Source organism: Penicillium citrinum, assembly GCF_028827155.1.
Source record: "Penicillium citrinum strain IBT 23319 chromosome Unknown utg000007l:1.0-2040159.0:1.0-2041076.0, whole genome shotgun sequence".
Lineage (NCBI taxonomy): Eukaryota > Fungi > Ascomycota > Eurotiomycetes > Eurotiales > Aspergillaceae > Penicillium > Penicillium citrinum.
The window spans coordinates 456,892-475,330 of record NW_026622692.1 but is presented as its reverse complement, the minus strand read 5'-3'; the positions used below and the strand labels follow the sequence as shown (position 1 = coordinate 475,330).

Genomic DNA, 18,439 nt, shown 5'->3' with positions numbered 1-18,439 from the left:
GTGACGGGTATAAAATATGTCCATCATCAAATAGACCCTTCTGACCATCCGAAACTCTCGCCTAAGGAGGGAATTAGGCCCAGCAAAAACCCCTCCAACAAGGCATCACTTCATTAAATCTCAGAGTGATCGCCTTTATGTTTCCAACTTGTCGTCGCGACGTTCAGCAATTTACATGCCGAAGCCCATACCGCCACCCTTTTGCGCGTTGGCGGCAGCCTCACCCTGCATCTTCTCGCTGACCTTGATGTTGACGTCGAAGAACTTGGAGACACAGCGGTCCAGGCAGACAGACTCGCCCTTGTTAAGGTCACCTTCGCGGTAGTCGGTAGGGATGCACTTCTTGGTGCAGGACTCGGAGAGTCTGCGCAAAGATTAGCTATTGATTTCTCACGCATACAGCCGACAAATGGCTTGGAGAAGAGCCATTGCCGAATTGATGGAATTCAAATTACGCACCGAGTGAACATGTCGGAGATCATCTCGACTTCGGTCTCGGCAGCAGCGAGCTTCTGCTCCGAGGACATCTTAGGCTGACCGCCGAAAAGGAAAGACATTGTGAATTGATGTGGAGAGGTGAGGTGAATGCTTCTAAGCTTATAAGAAGAATTAGATCAACTGAATTACGGCGATGGGGGATTCAAGAAAAAACTCACGAACAGATGGATGGATGGACAAGTTGAAGAAGACCCGGGAAGTCTTGAGGTCGCGCAGCTTTGGAGGGCTCCACCAGGTCTGCTCTCCGCCTTCGACATATTTTTCTTTCGGCAATTCCACTTTTTCGCTTCTTCTTCTTCTTTTCTCTCCCACCCCCCCTGCAATGATGCATTCAATTCGCCCTCGAGTTTTGTATCGAGGACTGCAGGGATTGAGTAAAAGGTAAGACACCTGCAACTGTTTTGGTCCTGTTTCTTTCCTTTACCTTAATGTGATGATATTTCCTACCTGCTTCAGAACCGCTGCAGTTGATGTCTTCGGACAGATGAACGCACCGGACTCTACCAATACTGATTCAATTTTCTCTGGAAATTTATTATCGTTATTTCTTGCTTTATGAAATGGACATTGCTAACATGTCCTCAGCACAGGATTATCTCATCGAATCACACCAACAACAACTCGACTAACCCACCAGCCCGCACGTGGGAGTGCATCCCCTGAAAGGGCCTTCCAAGAACGCATCCAGGAAATATCGCAGGTCAGCGCCGACCCTTATCCGCGCTTGGTGTCAGATGTGCGCACCGTGAGTTGTGGCGAGTTCCGTACGCGGTATGCCAAACTGGCCAACAATGAATCAGTAGATGAGCCGGTGGTGGTCTCTGGTAGGTTATATCTTCCAGACCTTCGCGTCTCTCGCCGTATACTTAGATTAGCTTAGGTAGGATACGTACCTATAGACTTGCCGGGAGCAAATTGATCTTCTTCGATATCGTGCAAGATGGCCATAAGATTCAAGTGATGTGCAACAAGCGCCAGCTCGAAGGTGTATCGCCTGAGCAATTTAAGAAATTGTATCGTCTGCTTCGCCGCGGCGATGCTTTTTGTATGATTACCCTGCAGATATGCAAGCCCAAAGAAAGCATTTGTACTGATTACTCTCAGCTGTAACTGGTAAACCGCATCGCACCGGTCGAGGTGAACTTACGGTGGAGGCGACGGAGTTGCCAACGTTACTCGCTCCATGTCTACACGATGTACCTCTCCGTGATTCTTCCCACGAAACATCTCCCTATCCTCGCCATGTTCAATTCCTCGCGGATCCAACAGCGGCACAGATTATTCGTGCTCGTTCGTCCTTAACACAATACCTGCGCCAATTCTTTGTGGATCGCTCCTTTATGGAAGTCAATACCCCAATTCTTGGAGGTTCAGCTGGCGGTGCTATTGCTCGTCCATTCTTGACTTCAGCTACAGAGTTCCCTGAACGCGAGTTATCCTTGCGCATTGCGCCGGAGCTATGGTTGAAGCGGTTGGTTGTGGGTGGATTCGATAAGGTCTTTGAAATTGGTTCATCGTTTCGGAATGAAGGTATGTATAGAGTTGAAGCCAAAGCAAGAAGAAAAGAATTAGATCGCTGACGTCAAGGGAAAAGGCATTGACAAGACACACAATCCCGAATTCACGACATGTGAGTTCTACCACGCCTATGCCAATCTAGAGGATTTGATGCGCATGACCGAGGATCTTCTGTCTGGCATGGCCTCGCATATCAAAACCCTCAATCAAGATGGCACGCTGAATCCAACAACTGCAAACTTCGCCACTCCATTCCGTCGAATAGATTTCATCGGTGGTATTGAAGAACGCATTCATCGCAAACTCCCCGACCTCACCTCCCCCTCTGCCATCAATGATATCCGAACTCTTTTCCAAGACCTCTGCCTGCCTCTACCAGAAAACGCTACTCTTCCTCGCCTTCTCGATGAACTCTGTGGCATCTACGTTGAACCTGACTGCATCGATCCGACCTTTATCATAAACCCCCCCCGAATGCCTCTCTCCACTCTCCAAATCTTTCAAACACCCTGTGACAAACCAGATCGTGGCCGCACGTGGAGAACTCTTCATCGAAGGCAAGGAAGTTGTGAATACCTATGAAGAGGAGAACTCACCCTTTGAACAACGCCGCAAGTTCGAGGACCAGCTACGCTTTAGCAAAGCAGCTGGCGAACCCGGCGAAGTAGATGAGAATTACCTCGAAGCCCTTGAATGGGGTCTTCCTTCTACCGGTGGCTGGGGATGTGGCATTGACCGACTTGTAATGCTTTTCACAGGAGCCAAACGTATTGGTGATGTCTTACCGTTTGGTACTCTCCGTGCAGTCACTCGCCGAACAGAGTAGACTGTACTGCTAACCGCTATGTATATGGAGGAGCAGATGATGATATTTCCATTCAATACCCTGTACAATACTTCTTTATTTACTTTTCCTATAATAAATGACAATTTGCAATTCTTCCAGCGGTCGACTTAGTAGAACTTCTCCGCAATGCCGTGACTAGCCACTGCAATGCAACCTCCGCGGCTTATCTTTTTCTCTGTTTAAGCGGGGAAGGAAAAAAAAACACCAACATCCAATTCGAATTTTTTTCACATTTCGCAGTCTGGCATCAAACAAAACAACAGCAAGCAAGTCTAGCAGAGAGTTCCAAAAATGAGTGTTCCTCAATTTCCTATAGCTCAGGCAGTCACTGTCAGTTTGAAAGATCTTGAAAATGGTGAGAAATGCACACCTCCACTCCCCCCCAGATCATCATAATCCACCACAAGATAGAAACTAATCACATGAAATAGGAACGGTCTCATTCGACACCCTGACAGAGGCATTCGGTCCATCTTCTCTGGGCATCATGGTCGTGAAAGATTTACCCGAACAATTTACTCGACTGCGCGCGCAAGTCCTCTCCAACTCCTCATATCTGGCCGCTCTTCCAGCTGCCGAACTGGGTACATCTTCCAACTCACAAGAAGAGAATTAATTAGGAGTCATCAGCTCATAATATCATAGAAAGTCTTGAAAGTCCACAATCAAAGTACCTTGTCGGTTGGTCCTGTGGTAAAGAAACCTTGAAATCAGGCCAATATGACACCCACAAAGGATCATATTATATCAACTGTGCCTTCTACCAGAATCCCACTTTGAACAATGCTCCAGCGGATGGATTTCCCGACTTCCCTCAGTACACTGCGCCGAATATCTGGCCGGATGCGGAGAAATTACCTGGTTTCCGTGGTAGTGTACAAGATCTCTGTTCATTGATCATTGATACCGCGGCGTTGGTGGCGGGGGCTTGTGATCAGTATGCTGAGGTGAATATTGAAGGCTATACGAAGGGGTATTTACAGCGTGTTGTGCGGAGTAGCCTTACTACAAAGGCGAGATTGTTGCATTATTTCCCGTCTGATTCGGCTGAGTCTGATACAGCTGATGAAAATGATGATGATTGGTGCGCTACACATGTTGATCATGGTTGTTTGACGGGCCTTACATCTGCTATGTTCCTCGATGAAGAAGCTTCACCTCCATCTCTTCCTCAATCATCTACTGATAGCCTTCCTGAACTGACATCTTCGCCTGACCCTGCTGCGGGACTGTATATTCGGTCGAGAACGGGTGAGATTGTCAAGGTCAATATTCCCAAGGACTGTCTTGCTTTCCAGACTGGTGAAGCCTTGCAGCTTATTACGAAGGGCAAATTTCGGGCTGTGCCACATTTTGTGAAGGGGGCTAAGACGGGGACCGGTCGGATTGCGAGGAATACTTTGGCTGTCTTTACGCAGCCTAATCTTGGGGAGGAGGTGGATGATGGTGTGACTTTTGCTGATTTTGCGAGAGGAGTGGTGCAGAAGACTTATTAGGGGTGACTGGATTTCTTCTGGTTTGCTTTATTACATAGAATACTCATAGTTGGCCTTTCACAGCTCGATGGTAGCCAGTGCTTTGGGCGATTACTCTAGTAATCAGTAATCGCTATGTAATAATCCAGCCTAAATCTGGCCAATTTCGAATTGTCCATCTGGATATCAAGTCACCACTAGCCCTAGTAGGCGTAAAGACAGTCAGGGTATTGCTGTAGTAGTGACTTGATATCTAGATGGACAATGTGAAGTTGGCTAGATTATTACATCCTGATTTGATCAATGAATTGCTGGAAATGGACTTGAAATTCCACTCGATTAGATGGTTCTGGATCATATAGCCCAGCTATCTGCTTTTTAAACAACGTGTATGGGACAAAGTCATAATTCATTAGATTATCCGCTGGAGCTCAGTTCGCATTGTCTGGTAGAACACAAGCCTCGTGGAACCACGGCCTGAAACATCCTGATTAAAGATCAGGTGTTTATTCGTAGTCTTCTTCTGTGTAGTCCTCATCATCACCATCCTCATTCAAATCAATGACAATCTGAAGATTATCCGCATCATTGTATCTAACAGCACGATCGACTCCAGACATGTTATTGAAGGGAATCGGTTTGCTCAACTCACCCGCAGTGAGACCATCCTCACTGTCCGATTCGACAACTGAGGTTTGGGCAGATGTCTCGGGTTCCAGACCTAGCCCGGTACTCACCAGGCGACTGGTCTTGCCAATATCTGCCAGGTCCTTACGCGGCCGTCCCTTTTTCGCAACGTCGCCAATACCGGCATTCTTCACGTCGGCTGAAGTGTGTATTCCTTCATTGATCTTCAGGACCGCCACCCATCTCTCGGGTTCCTGGTGCACTTCAGCCGCAGGTCCAACATCGATTCCATTCATCTCTGCTAAGCCGAGTGTCTCCACGCGGTTATCTCCGAAGAACCAGCTATGACCCTCTGGGAGACGGCTATCAACCTGCGCACTGTAGTTTCGGGCTTTAAGAACACTTTGGAGGTCGTAGTCGAGATTAAATGACCCGAAGTGAAGCTTTGTTGGAACGGGTTCATAGCAACGACCCAGCACTGAGCCAGGAGTGATCCGGCAAGTTTTTCCACCATTCAAACGGTACCAGTCACCATATTCCCACATTCCAACTTGATTGAAGGCGCAGTCAACCTCGCGATTAGTGAGTTTCTCGACGGGTTTGTCCCCGAATGGACATGGCCGACTCATTCGATCTTTGTCCAGGGTGTAGACATTGCCTTCGATCCAGGCTGTGACTTGTTTGGCATAGCCGTCTGCATCCGGATCATCGATGCAGTCCTCCCATTCGAGCCAGATGTCAGTGATAGCCATGACATCGGTCACAGGATAGTCGTTCTTTTTTTCTGGGGTAGAATTTTCAAGATCCTTGAGGGTTAAACGGAAAGGCTTGAGTCTTATTGTATCTCGGACGGCCAGCAGCTCATGACCCACCCAAATGCCCTTTGAATGAATCCGGGCATTCGGCCAGGTGCCTCGAAACCACTGGTTGTGCAGCATACTGAACGAACCAGTTGAGGTGAGAGCGAATTCAATAGTGGGATGCCATTTTTCACGCGGGATCTTGTCAAGGAAGATTTCCCACGAGTTCATTGGCTTTATGCACTTTAGTGGAACGTATTTAACATGCTTTGAGAAGCTCTTATCGTCGTCGATTGGATCGGGAAGGCACTCAATACGGAAGCCAGTGTTTGTTATGTTCTCAAGAGCTTTATCAGAGGTTGGTTCGTGGATATCCGCCGGATAGATTGTCTTCGCTTCTGAAACTGGGGTTTGAGTGACAATTCCAGCCTGCCATTGTGGTATGCCTTGCCATGTGCCATCATGCCCCCGAACCTGGTAGGTTTGTGTCTCGTGGTTCCACTCCAGTTTACCATTCATTTCTCGTAGCCAAAGGACAGTTTCGCCTTGGCGTGGAATGAAGGTGGCATTTAGGCCGACTTGAACAAAGTAACTATCCAACAGGCCATTTCCAAACACCCAATTTTTGTTAAGAGGCTGATTTACTCGAATATCCACGGGTTCTGGGTATGCCTTTTTCATGTGCATGATCCATGCTCGCCAATAATCGGGACCTTCTTGACATAGAGGCTCAAAGATGTAGCGGTTCCTAGCAACATCCTTGGGGGGGAGCTTGGCGGTTGCTACCACGCAGTAACATGGCTTCTTCGGCGGTTAGCCCGGCCACAATCTCGGCTTTGGTTCGACCTGTGGTAAGTTTTCAGTTATGGGATTCGATCATTGCATGGTAGAGGCAAAATATAAAGAGACAAATGAAATCACCAGAGATAAGACACTGTGTCTGACGAAGTAGAAATGAAGCAGGAGACTCACGTATTCGATTTGAGCTAGTATTCGTTGAAAAGTTGGGGGAGCTTGTTTGAGAGAATCCTGGAGGTCTACCAGGCGGTCTGCCTGGGGGTCTTCCAGAGGGTCTTCCTGGGAGTCTTCCTGGAGGTCTGCCTGGAGGTCTTCCTGGAGGTCTGCCTGGAGGTCTACCTGGGGGTCTGCCAGGAGGTCTACCTGGTTTTCCTCTGTGAGGGTTTGAAGCTTTCATACAGACCTTACACTCACATGGAGCAGTCTGCTCAGACATTAGCCATTGAAAGTGAGGAAAGAAGGATTTCCGTGACGCGAAATAGCTCCCGCTAGGGTGACCGAAGAGGAAGGGGTCGCGCTGGGAGGTGTCAGCTCTGAATGACAAAATGCCCGAGGGAAGAATCATACGACAGAGCTATCAGTCCCTCTAGGTTTTTCAAAAAGTCGATAGCCTTCAGGGAGTTTTTCAAGTATATATTCAACTCCTTAGACAAACATCGAAAGTTAGCCAAAGCCGTCCACTGTACAAGACAAAGAGAGGAAGAGAGAGAAGAGTAGTCCAGAGACTACCTTCTCACTCAAATCTGGCGGAATCTGCCAGCAGAGCAGAACAGATCCCCAACACACTTACCCTTTTCTCTAGCACCCGTCATGTCAACCCAAAGCCTTGCAAGATCTTCCTTCCATCTGGTATCGTCACCTTCCTCGTATAGCCACTTGGCGTTGTTACTAGGCCATGTCTCCGGGTTCCCGTCACTGAGACTATCATCCACTGGTATAACTACCACATTGGGATCATCCGACTCTTCACTTGCAGACATTTTGAATTGGATGGATGAATTCTTAAATATCTCAGTGAGAGAAGCTAGCGGGGCAGCTCTGCCCCGGAGCTTGTATTTGTAACCAAATGATTGACTATTTTACCTAACTGTGTATCAAGATGGTCGAAGTAGGAGCGAGCGCAGTATTGAGAAAGGTCAATCGTGAAAATCGAATTGCAATGAATGAAAAAAGACAAACATTCACTTGAGAGAGTTCACGCGTCGCCAATATGAACGATAGCTGCTTATCAGTACTGCCCGTTCAAAGGGGCGGATTGCTGTTACTGGCAGGCGGTGTATATCTCAGTGGTTCTAGCAGCTCCTGAAGTACAACCACCAACTTACATAGTAGTATGTACGCTTTGGTTAGTTGATGTTTGTAAAGTTGATGTTGTCAATATACAGCGGGGCGAGATTGAAATAAGCAAGAAGTCAGGATTCTGAAATCTTGGATCAAATAGTATACAAACTACGCTTCAACGATTGACTATCAAACAATAAATGGTTCCTCCATACAAGAGATCAGGCACCATTTCATTCCACTGTGCCTTCAGTGGGGAGTGCCTTTGACTCTCCTGCTTCTGAGCTTTCGTTCTCCTGGTAAGGTGGAGGTGCAATTTCACCATCGCTTGACCAGACCTTAGACAACTCATTCTCAATCTCTTCGCGGCGAAGCTTCCATTCATCTACCTTGTCCAGACGCTTGCGCAACTCCTGAATCTCCCTCTCAACACCAAGCTTCTCTTTCTCCGTGCCAATTCTCTCAATTTCCCAACTCTCGCCTTCTTCTCCCAGGCCCAGAGTCATGTTATAAGTGTGGTATTTCTTTAAGGAGGCGCGAGTTGAAATTGTGATCAAGGTGATGCCTCGCTCCTTAGCCCGCTCATATAGAAGGCCCTCCACGTCAGAAGAGACAGCCGAGGTTCCTTCGTCCATGAAGGCATAGCGCGGCTCGTGGTAGAACAGTCGGGCCATGGCAATTCGTTGTTTCTCGCCACCGCTTAGAACGTCCTTCCATTCCTTGCGGGTGTCCCAGCCGCCTTCGCGTTGAGGAAGATAACCGAGATGGGCATCGTCCAGGATCTTCTGTAATGAAGCATCAGACTCGCCGGCTTCATGCATATCAATTTCCGTGTGGGGATAGATGACTTGATCGCGAAGAGTTCCGACACTCAAGTACGGCCGTTGGGGCAGGAACATGATACCATCCAGTCCAAATCCACGAGGACGACTGACAAGACCGCGATAGACGGGCCACAGTCCGGCTACAATACGAGGAATGGCAGACTTGCCAACACCGTTGGGACCTGAGATGAGCAGATGCTCTCCCGAGTGGACGATGAAAGACAGTGACTCAATGAGTTCGTCTCCACCCATTGGGTAGAGAGATGGTGCCACAATGGGGACTTGTTCCAGGCGAACTCCATCGAAACCGTTATGTATGGTACCTTGAGCATCAGCGAGAGAATAAAGCTCTGGATGCGAACCTCGAGGGGTATAGTAGGCATTGGCATGTACACGATGGAGCGTAGAAATGAGGTTGTAAACTCGCGAAGTGTATCCAGCAAGTTCCGAGATGTCCTTGATACTGTACATCATGCGGCCACCTGCATCAGCCAAAGACAGCATTAGCCGTTTGTTGGTGATGAAATCCTTCATACGCCCACGCTCTCGCCCCATCTTCTCTCCATCGGGCACATCGGCCAGCTCCGTAGCGCCACCCGTGCCACCCCAAGCAGGAAGGAAGACTGGTAAAGAGGTCACCAGGTAGCCAAATGCGGACCAGGAATATTTCAGAATTATATCTTCGAGCATGTTATATCGGATTTTCAGGCTGTATATGCCCTCCATCCATCGTTGGAGATCTTTGAAGCTGCGAACGAGAAAGACGCGTTCGATATCGGCTCCGCCATAGAATGAGATCTCTTCTGCGTTGGCCAATAGACGAGAATGTAGACCACGGAAGTCACCCTCTTTCTTGCCCTCGACAGCCTTAAGTTTTCCAAATGGTGGTGATAGTTTCCGGAGTACGACAGCCGTACTGAAATAGCCTGCAAGAATACCACTAAGGGCTAGTGGACCAAGGGAGCGATATAGTTGGTAGTTGAAGACAAAAAGGTCTACCATGGGTTTTCCCATCGACGAGTAGAGCGCCGCTGCAGCCGAACAGAAGAGCGTAAGGTCCTGTGTAATGAACTGGTCCGGTCCTTGGCCAATTCCACCATCCATGTTCATCAGTTTATAATAGTTATTGTTGTCTGTTAGATAGAGGTCGTGGATGTATCTCGTTAATCGGGTCCGGAAGGCAATCGACACCTTGGATTGAAGGAACTTTATCATGGCGTTGGTATACGAGGCTAGAGTGCCGATGCCACACCACTTGACTATACCCCATATGAATGCCTTGCCTTTACCGGCAACCAAGTCTCGGACAATTTCACCATCGAGTCGAGCAATCAAGAGTGAGAGGTATGTTCGTAGTAGAAGGAAAACACCATGGCTCATGAGCAAGCCAGTCTCCTTGCTTCCCCATCGCGGGACCATGATACTGCCAAGGCTAAGAAACTGGTGTAAGAAGGCCAGATTCAAGCCTGGTTTTGTCGTTGGTGGGGGAATTTGGCTGGTCGAGCCCTCCGCTCCACTGCGCGCGGAGGCAGGCGGATCGAGGAAGAGCCGTCGATGGGCATCGAAGGTTGTTGGTTTTGTTGGGTGGATCAGAACCTTGGATGTCATGGAGTCCTTATACGGCACATAGATCGTCCGCGAGCCATCTTTGCCGCGAATGCCGGAGTTTCGGCGCAATAATCGTCGGCCCTGGGCTCGTTCCTTTGCACCCTCCCTGTACCATTTATACCCACCATATGCCGAGCCGATGATAGAGAGTAGCAGAGCTATCGTAGCGGCCAGACGAGTTGCCTTTGAGGAGTCGCGGATTCGCGACCTAATGAGTTCTGAATAATGTATGTAGAGGGCCAGGAGGGGATCCTCCGGGCGACGGAGAGTGGACTGGGCGGCCATGGTTGCCCGAGTCCGGAGCGCCGTATCTTAGTGGAGATAGAGGGCCATGAGCCAGAGACCAGCTCTTGGATCAAATGGTGGTGAGTACTTTGTCAAACGGCGTGTATAAGAGATATGAGTAGTAAGAAGGGAAGAGTTTGAAAGAAGAGAGAAGGTGAACGAATGCAAAGTTGTAGTTGCATCATTGCATGTGAAGGTGAACCTCGGGATGCGGAGGTGGCACGTGAGATTAGCAAATATGGGGTAGCAACATTAGAGTACTCGGGGTAAATCATTAATATCATACTTCGTGTAATCAGTATGTGTGTTGAGAATTATATTCAGATATGATTGTGAATGGCCAGCTTCTCTAAATTTGTACACGTGCTATATTTACTTCTATTCACACTCAGGTGAACCTCTATATATCCCTGGCTGGATCTATCCAATCCCAAATTAGAGATGTGCAATGCAGCGGGTGCGGGCCGAGGAGAGCGTGCTGTAGAATATCATACTTAGTATAGTACCAGTATACATATATCCTAGAGTAAATATGTAATTAGTATACAGCTCACTGTAGATATCTCGTATCCAAGTTCGTATATTGTTATCACACACATCGTCCCTCAGCTGGGAGTTCCCAGTGGATTCAGTGAAAAAGGGGCGGCTCCACTCATTAACTGTGCTCGACCAGCCAAAGTGGGGATTGCCTCGATCTCCCATCTCCATCACACTATGCTCTTCTGCAGTTGGTGGCCCAGACCCTGTAATCCGAGTGATCATCGTCTACTTGGTGGTCCATACCTGCTTGTGTTAGTTATCTAGCAGGGTAGTAGGTCCTGGGGTCAGAATAAAATGTGCATATCAGGGTAGCAGTAGCAGGCAATTGTACTCACTGGGCAGAATATAAACAGACAGACATAATTCAACTCAAGAGGAGTTGCCTATAGCCGCCGAGGCGTGTGAATGGTGCAATACAATGCAGTATCACTCCCCTAGTACTGTAATTCCCATTTTCATCCATCCTTGTTCAGTACAGCTCAGCGCTAGTGAGGCCACTAGCTGCGAAAGTCGAAAAGGCTCATTTCCTTCCACCTCTCCACGTGACTTGCCCATCTCCTCTTCCCCCTTCTCCCCTCTCGCCCGAAGCCCCCTCCACTCCAAAAAAAAGAGAGAAGTGCGTCCTCAAAGAGCTGCATCTGCATCTGCATTTGCGTCTGCGCCTGCATCTGCGCTGCTGTTGCCTTCTCGCCTTTCGTTGTCGCTTCTTGGCGTTGTTGACCTTTTGGGGCCAAAAGGCGGTACGTGCGATTCTCCGGATTGCTGATCCAGGAGGCAGTGTTGACATCCTTTTAGCCGCGCTCACTTCTTCTTTTTTGGTCGCCGACTGGATTCGTACTTACTGCTGATCCCGCTGGTGGATGCTTTTGATCTTTTTGACATTCATATTCCCTGCAGCCACCCCCGATGAGTGGTGAGAGCGAGGGGCGAGATGCCTCGCCCTCAGCTCCCGAGTCTGCGGGCAAAGCACCTATGAATACGACCACCCTCGAGAACTCCGAGGACAAAGGTGGGTTCTACTCTGCCCTATATACTATCTCGCATGATCTCTCGCGCAGTTTATGCGCAATTCGTGAGGAGGTCTTTGGTCGCTGATGTTGATGCTGACGTTCATTTCTAGCGCCCAAGACGTCCCCCGATCAGATTGCCACCGATGCGGGTGAATCTCAGGAATCTAAGCCAAGCGCGCTTTCGCAGCCTCTCTCCTCTTCAGCTGCCCAGATACCGGCCTCTTCGAACAAAGCAGAACCCGCTGATCCACCCAAGAAGCATCATCTCTTAATACCAATGTCATCGCGACGCTCTTCCAAGACAGAAAAACAATCCACCTCGGACCGTGCTGACGAGGCTGCGCACGACGAGCCGTCTCGAAGAAGCTCGAAAGTCAGCATTCTGAAAGGGAGGAGAGACCGCAGCCGGGCCAGTAGTCGCCGATCGCGACAAACTCAGGACGTGGCGAATGCCGAGAAGAGTAATGAGACGACCACCCCAACCATCCCCGACATGAATGGCCCCCCGAAGCCTCAACAGAAGAGGATCTCCAAGCTCCGCAGCCTCCTTTGCTGCGCATCCTCTTCGAATGTCGATGGTGATGAATCGGCTCTGCCTTCCAAGAAAACCACCACTTTACCAGCCGCCTCAAACAGAGTGCCCACACCCGACAAAGCAGAAGCCCAAACTGGGGACTCGAGTACAGTGGAATCCAGGGATCTTCCGTACATCAAGGACGAGAAGACTCATCCAATTGTCAGCGCAGATCAATCCCAACCTAAGGAAGAAGATCACGTCGCACGCTCTGATGTCGATGTACAAGGCGAGGGTACCTCTGCGACTGCTGGTCAATCCGAGACGGCTCCTAAGGCAGCTCCCACGGATTTGGAGGAGCAAGAAAACATTGCTTCTACCTCCAATGGAGTAATACCCGAGGAGAAGACGAATGGAGTTGAGCCGCAAAGCGAACCAGCTGCCGGGGTTGAACCGTTCCCATTGGACGAATCAACTGATAAGAAAGTCTCTTCCGCTGAAGATGAGGATGTGCACGAGGAAGATGCGCAGTCCGTGACGGTACTACCGCCGCCACCACCTCTGCCGGTCCCTGAACCTCCTATCGCGCCAGATGCCGGCGAACAGCAATGGTTACTACCACCCGCGGTGCCGCACCTAAAGAATAGAAAATGCCTGGTTTTGGATCTCGACGAAACTCTTGTGCACAGCAGTTTCAAGGTTAGAAAACTCCCCGTTAAGAAAGCAGATTTTGCGTAAGCTAACCGCAACGATAGGTCCTTGAACGTGCGGATTTTACGATTCCTGTCGAGATCGAGGGACAATATCATAACATTTACGTGATTAAACGTCCCGGAGTTGACCAATTCATGAAACGGGTTGGTGAATTGTATGAGGTCGTAGTGTTCACGGCATCAGTATCCAAGGTTTGTTGATCCGTCTCATTCTGCTGCATGGAAGAGAAATGTGCTGATTCTCCATAGTATGGTGATCCTCTATTGGATCAATTGGATATTCACAACGTAGTCCACCACCGTTTATTCCGCGAGAGCTGTTACAATCACCAGGGCAACTATGTCAAGGTCAGTTCGTGTCTTTTCTTATCTTCTGATTCATCCCAAATGATCCTTATTCCTAACTTTAAGCAGGATCTTTCTCAGGTTGGTCGAGACCTTCGAGAAACTATCATCATTGACAACTCCCCAACCTCCTACATCTTTCATCCTCAACACGCGATACCCATCAGCAGCTGGTTCTCTGACGCACATGACAACGAATTGCTTGACCTGATCCCTGTTCTTGAGGATCTTGCCGGACAACAAGTCCAAGATGTCAGCATGGTCCTGGACATCACTTTGTGAAACTTCTGTGTCCGGATCTTCCTTACGCCTGAGATTCCCCATTGAGCGTGTCCTTTGATTTTTTTGGTTCGAGAAAAAGCCTCTGTTCCTTTGCCAGCTTCCCAGCACTGTGTCTGTCTTCCTACGAATGAAGGGGTTTTTCAGCCCTGTATCTGTTTCCATTACAACTTCTCTTCTCAATACTTGACCATTGACTCGGATTGGAACTGGATCTCCAACGACTCATGGCATACCTGTTGCATCTTTTTGTCCTCTTTTTTTTTCTCTTCCTTTTTCTCCTATGCTATCACTGTCGTCATTTTGTCTTGTCCCTTTCCACTTCATCTATTTTTCTTTTTCTTCTTTCCTTTGGTATAGCCCCCATAACCCCTGGCATTTGTGATCTTACTTATCTGACCATGCTCCGAGCGAGCTTTGCCCATTTCTTATCCCCGTCGATTCCCTCTCATGCCCTGAACTTTCCTTGCCTTCATCCCTCTACCGCAACTCCAGGCATTTTCCAATGCATTCTGCAGGCGTCTGTTGGTTTTTTATGTCCCCCTGTATCCCTCCCCTCCCCACAGCACACTCCCCTGTTCCTGCTCTGATGCCTTGCTGTCATGCCCAGTCCTCAGGGTCCAACCAGTTTCGGTCGTTAGCCTCACTCGAGGCTGACCTACTGCAATTTCTCTGTGGCGGTATCATCTAATATTCTGCCCTGATACCACTGTGTGGAAGATATTTGGATTATATTGCTGGATTGACTCCTTCAATGTATATGACCACTGGAGGCATTTTATTCTGTATATAGTCCTCGAGAAAAGTGTCTCATCAGGAATACACAGGAGCTTGGCCAATTATGATCTAAAAATTGTAAATGCATTCGAGTAATTCCCATGGTTCATCGGTTTCTCATGGCCGCATTTAGCTCCGCCGATCAACCAATTTTCCGAAGAGCTTCCCCACGACCGGTTCGAACCGACTCTTCTGAATCACCTTGAATGTCCCTTCGATTTTCTAGCTCAAATTATCATACACACATAACTCTTTCCCTTTCTCATCCTCTTCTTGCGATTCCCGCCTTTCCCCCCCAAACGGAACCTCGGCGCCTGAACTCCCCGCATCGCAAATCCCACCGCCCGCCACCTCCCATCATCCCACTTTCATCACCCAATCGACCATGAAGAATAAGGAAGGTTGGGACGGCAAAATGCGTGTCGAGCCAAAGGCCGTGATAACTAACCCGGAAGCTCTGGAGGACTCGGATTACTCCGATCCGGAGGCACCGCCGGTGGAGGAAATCGACGCGGACGAGGGTAGGGAAATTTCCCCGGAGGCGAATGCGTGGTAGAGTAAGACTGACGGGGTTGCAGATTTGTTGGCAGATGAAGATCCTAACTCAGAGGTATTTTAAGCTGGATTGGCCCGTTTCCAGGCGTTCGAGCGCGTTGGCTGACTTCTACCATGTTACAGGAGATCGATCTCGTGCATTGTCGCATATCCTCGCTCTCGGCGTTGCATCTTGAACGGTTTGAAAAGCTTCAGGTATGAACATACACTCTACCTATGACTTTGTTTGCGGAGGATCGAATGTAATTGTGGTCGAGAGGCCTCTTATTGTTGCTCATTTAGAACACTGCATTTACAGATCGTTGACTGACAGCTGAATTCTAGAGATTATGTCTTCGACAAAATCAAATACAGCGCATTAATTTACCCTCCAATATCGCCCCGTCTATGAAAGAGCTCGATTTTTATGACAACTTAATCTCGCACATTAAGGGTCTGGATGACTTCGTTGACTTGACCACCTTGGATCTGAGCTTCAATAAGATCAAGCATATCAAGAACATCTCACACCTTGTCAATTTGACGGATATCTTTTTCGTACAGAATAAGATTTCTACGATCGAAGGCTTAGAGGGATTGACCAAGTTACGGAATCTCGAGCTTGGGGCGAATCGAATTAGGGTACGAAAACCATGAGCCAGGTAGCTCTTGGATCAAGCTGACTTTCAAATAGGAAATCGAAAACCTGGACCACCTTGCTGCATTGGAGGAGCTGTGGCTTGGAAAGAACAAGATTGTCGAGATGAAGGTACGTTGCCATTATATCCCGAGTTAGTACTTTTCTCACAATATATATAGAACCTCGACTCCCTCCAGAACCTCCGCATCATTTCAATTCAATCCAACCGCCTCACAAACATCACCGGTGTCTCTAACCTTCCCAACCTCGAAGAGCTTTACCTCTCCCATAACGCGATCACCGATCTATCCGGACTGGAAAATAACACGGCATTACGCGTATTAGACTTCTCCAACAACCAGGTCTCACACTTAGAACATCTCTCCTCGCTGAAGAAGCTGGAAGAGCTTTGGGCCTCGAATAATCAACTCTCTAGCTTCGAAGAGGTTGAACGTGAGCTGAAGAACAAGGAGAAGCTGCAGACAGTCTACTTCGAGGGAAACCCCTTACAGATGAATGGCCCAGCCGTTTATCGGAATAAAGTCCGGTTGGCACTTCCGCAGATTGTCCAGATTGACGCAAGTATGTATTCCTATACATTTTAATGATTGTGACAGTACTAACTGTTTCTGCTTAATTTAGCCTACTTGCGGTAATTTAGAGTACTTGCGGGCCTGATACTCCTACTGCGAAGTTGATTTAGTATCTCGGACAGATCGTTGCTGTGATGATGGACCTGGCGTTTCTTGACTGTATAATCAGTTTTCATCAATAACAAATTTTGATGAGGAATGAATCTGTTACTACCTAAATACGATCTTTTATAGCTGACATAAATCCAAATCCGAATACCCAATCATTCAGTTCGCCATCGAGTAGTCCCAGGAAGTGTAATCAAGGTGAAGCCGGGAGATGCTACATCTGCCGCTGACTTTTCTTGCCAGTTGCCTCGGTCCTGGTTAGAAAAAGCTACACCGAGCTATTTGAGGGGAGTTTCGCTGTAGTATCCCATAGCGGTGTGGTCAAATTGCGGCATCCTTCGAATGACCGTCAAATAGTTGAGCTTGCAGGATATCCAAGCAGCAAAATGCGGTTCAACTCATCAGATGGTTTTGCGTTTGTAATAGGCATAAACCTAACATTGCGTGGACAATGGCATTAACCAAAATCCAAAGATTCCCAACATCCAATACCGCGATCTGGAATGTAGTAAGCGCGCTTGCTTCCACCGGCAATTTTTACTGGCCTTCTTTTAGGCTTGTGGACGTGGAAATGCGTAAAGAGATCAAGGTATCTTCAATCCTCTACATTTGCTTGCGACGAACTTGTCTTCGCCTTGGCCAATTTCCCCAGTCTGCTTTCCCGAGCATTCGCCTCAGTCCTTTCCGACGTGACGACCGTCGTCCTTTGATTCCGGGCATTGGTCGCATCCCTAAGACCTTGTCTATAAATTTCCATTAAAGTCGGTGCGTCGGGATCGGGTCTCTTCCGTTTATCGAAGAGAGTCACGCCCTCACGCTCGATGGTATCTGCGAGCTGAGGAAGTGGAATCCGAGTTTCTGGGCCCTGGAGATCCCTCAAGATTGGGTTATCGCTCTTGCGTGTGTTGTAGACGTTAAATTTTGTTCGTGGGTTGGTCATTGTCTCGATGTGATTGTCATCTAGCTCAATTGTACATTTGATTTCTTCCGTGGGAGGGATACGATGGTTCCTTCTGCGTTTAATGACGGCATTTGATTTCAACGGAGGGGAGGATTCGGCAAATTCGGAGAATTCAGAGGACGCGGGTGTATTTGCTGCGTGTGATGGTGGTTGTGTGATGGGTATTGTGAGAGGTGATGCGGCGATAGCGCGCTGAGCGGCTTCTTTATCGTCGAAAATAACATGAATGGTACGATTATATGGATTGGGTTTCGCGCGATTGAAATCAAACTTGAATATTTTAGTACGTCTCTCCGGTTTTTAGACTTGGTGTTTTGAAGGGATTTAGCTTACTTTGAGATTCTTGAAGGTATTGACTTCTCCGAATTTCTTGAGCGCGTCAAGGATTGGCCGTGTCTCGTGTAAATACTTAGGCTTGGGACGCAAGCGAAGTACCACGGCCGCACCGATATGATTGGCCATTCTGAAGCTTGAGGAAAGGCGCCGAGTGAGTTGTGAATGTGAAAAGATAAAAAGGTAGCGGCGTCTCGGAGATGCGGAGAGGACGCCATCCACTTTTGGCGTTGGCCAATCAGAATGGCCGATTTGTACTTCCAATACCCTATTGATATAATTCGGCCATCGAACAGTATTGAAACTATTTACGTTTGATACTCTCTTGTTCGATGCTGTGTTGGCATGCTATTTATCATTAAAGTCGAGTTTCCAGATGCTGACTACTACTAGCACTTCAAATTTCTACTACCAGAAGAGCTTGACTCAGTTTTGGAGTATACATCCATTTGAACAACTTGACCAATCTTAGATGCTGGCAAATCAAGCTCATTGCTATTCAGACATCCAGTAACCCTAGAAGCAAGCCTT

General features: G+C 48.2%; 8 protein-coding genes across 8 annotated transcripts; 4 read left to right on the top strand and 4 right to left on the bottom strand.

Annotated features, from left to right (window-relative positions):
- Window positions 1-171: 171 nt before the first annotated feature.
- N7469_007836 (Tim10/DDP family zinc finger protein) lies at window positions 172-557 on the bottom strand (the record flags this gene model as incomplete). The annotated part of the gene is made up of 2 exons (XM_056646754.1): window positions 172-364; window positions 460-557. The coding sequence occupies 2 exons, from the start codon at window positions 555-557 to the stop codon at window positions 172-174; spliced, it is 291 nt and encodes a 96-aa protein (XP_056498305.1).
- Window positions 558-823: 266 nt separating this feature from the next.
- N7469_007835 (uncharacterized protein) lies at window positions 824-2,842 on the top strand (the record flags this gene model as incomplete). Its single annotated transcript, XM_056646753.1, has 6 exons — window positions 824-879; window positions 1,084-1,322; window positions 1,379-1,543; window positions 1,603-2,028; window positions 2,093-2,442; window positions 2,540-2,842. The coding sequence occupies 6 exons, from the start codon at window positions 824-826 to the stop codon at window positions 2,840-2,842; spliced, it is 1,539 nt and encodes a 512-aa protein (XP_056498304.1).
- Window positions 2,843-3,154: 312 nt separating this feature from the next.
- On the top strand, window positions 3,155-4,359 carry N7469_007834 (uncharacterized protein; the record flags this gene model as incomplete). The annotated part of the gene is made up of 3 exons (XM_056646752.1): window positions 3,155-3,218; window positions 3,295-3,447; window positions 3,509-4,359. 3 exons carry the CDS (start codon window positions 3,155-3,157, stop codon window positions 4,357-4,359), a joined length of 1,068 nt encoding a protein of 355 aa, XP_056498303.1.
- A 485-nt stretch (window positions 4,360-4,844) lies between these two features.
- Window positions 4,845-7,543, bottom strand: N7469_007833 (uncharacterized protein; the record flags this gene model as incomplete). Its single annotated transcript, XM_056646751.1, has 2 exons — window positions 4,845-6,547; window positions 7,354-7,543. 2 exons carry the CDS (start codon window positions 7,541-7,543, stop codon window positions 4,845-4,847), a joined length of 1,893 nt encoding a protein of 630 aa, XP_056498302.1.
- Window positions 7,544-8,077: 534 nt separating this feature from the next.
- Window positions 8,078-10,561, bottom strand: pxa1 (putative peroxisomal ABC transporter (PXA1); the record flags this gene model as incomplete). Its single annotated transcript, XM_056646750.1, has 1 exon — window positions 8,078-10,561. One exon carries the CDS (start codon window positions 10,559-10,561, stop codon window positions 8,078-8,080), a length of 2,484 nt encoding a protein of 827 aa, XP_056498301.1.
- Window positions 10,562-12,007: 1,446 nt separating this feature from the next.
- Window positions 12,008-13,965, top strand: psrA (putative general stress response phosphoprotein phosphatase Psr1/2; the record flags this gene model as incomplete). Its single annotated transcript, XM_056646749.1, has 5 exons — window positions 12,008-12,173; window positions 12,222-13,324; window positions 13,381-13,530; window positions 13,588-13,686; window positions 13,753-13,965. 5 exons carry the CDS (start codon window positions 12,008-12,010, stop codon window positions 13,963-13,965), a joined length of 1,731 nt encoding a protein of 576 aa, XP_056498300.1.
- A 1,159-nt stretch (window positions 13,966-15,124) lies between these two features.
- On the top strand, window positions 15,125-16,569 carry N7469_007830 (putative protein phosphatase PP1 regulatory subunit Sds22; the record flags this gene model as incomplete). The annotated part of the gene is made up of 7 exons (XM_056646748.1): window positions 15,125-15,260; window positions 15,318-15,349; window positions 15,418-15,489; window positions 15,619-15,915; window positions 15,968-16,042; window positions 16,093-16,495; window positions 16,556-16,569. 7 exons carry the CDS (start codon window positions 15,125-15,127, stop codon window positions 16,567-16,569), a joined length of 1,029 nt encoding a protein of 342 aa, XP_056498299.1.
- A 640-nt stretch (window positions 16,570-17,209) lies between these two features.
- Window positions 17,210-18,037, bottom strand: N7469_007829 (uncharacterized protein; the record flags this gene model as incomplete). Its single annotated transcript, XM_056646747.1, has 2 exons — window positions 17,210-17,845; window positions 17,909-18,037. 2 exons carry the CDS (start codon window positions 18,035-18,037, stop codon window positions 17,210-17,212), a joined length of 765 nt encoding a protein of 254 aa, XP_056498298.1.
- Between the last annotated feature and the right edge of the window lie 402 nt (window positions 18,038-18,439).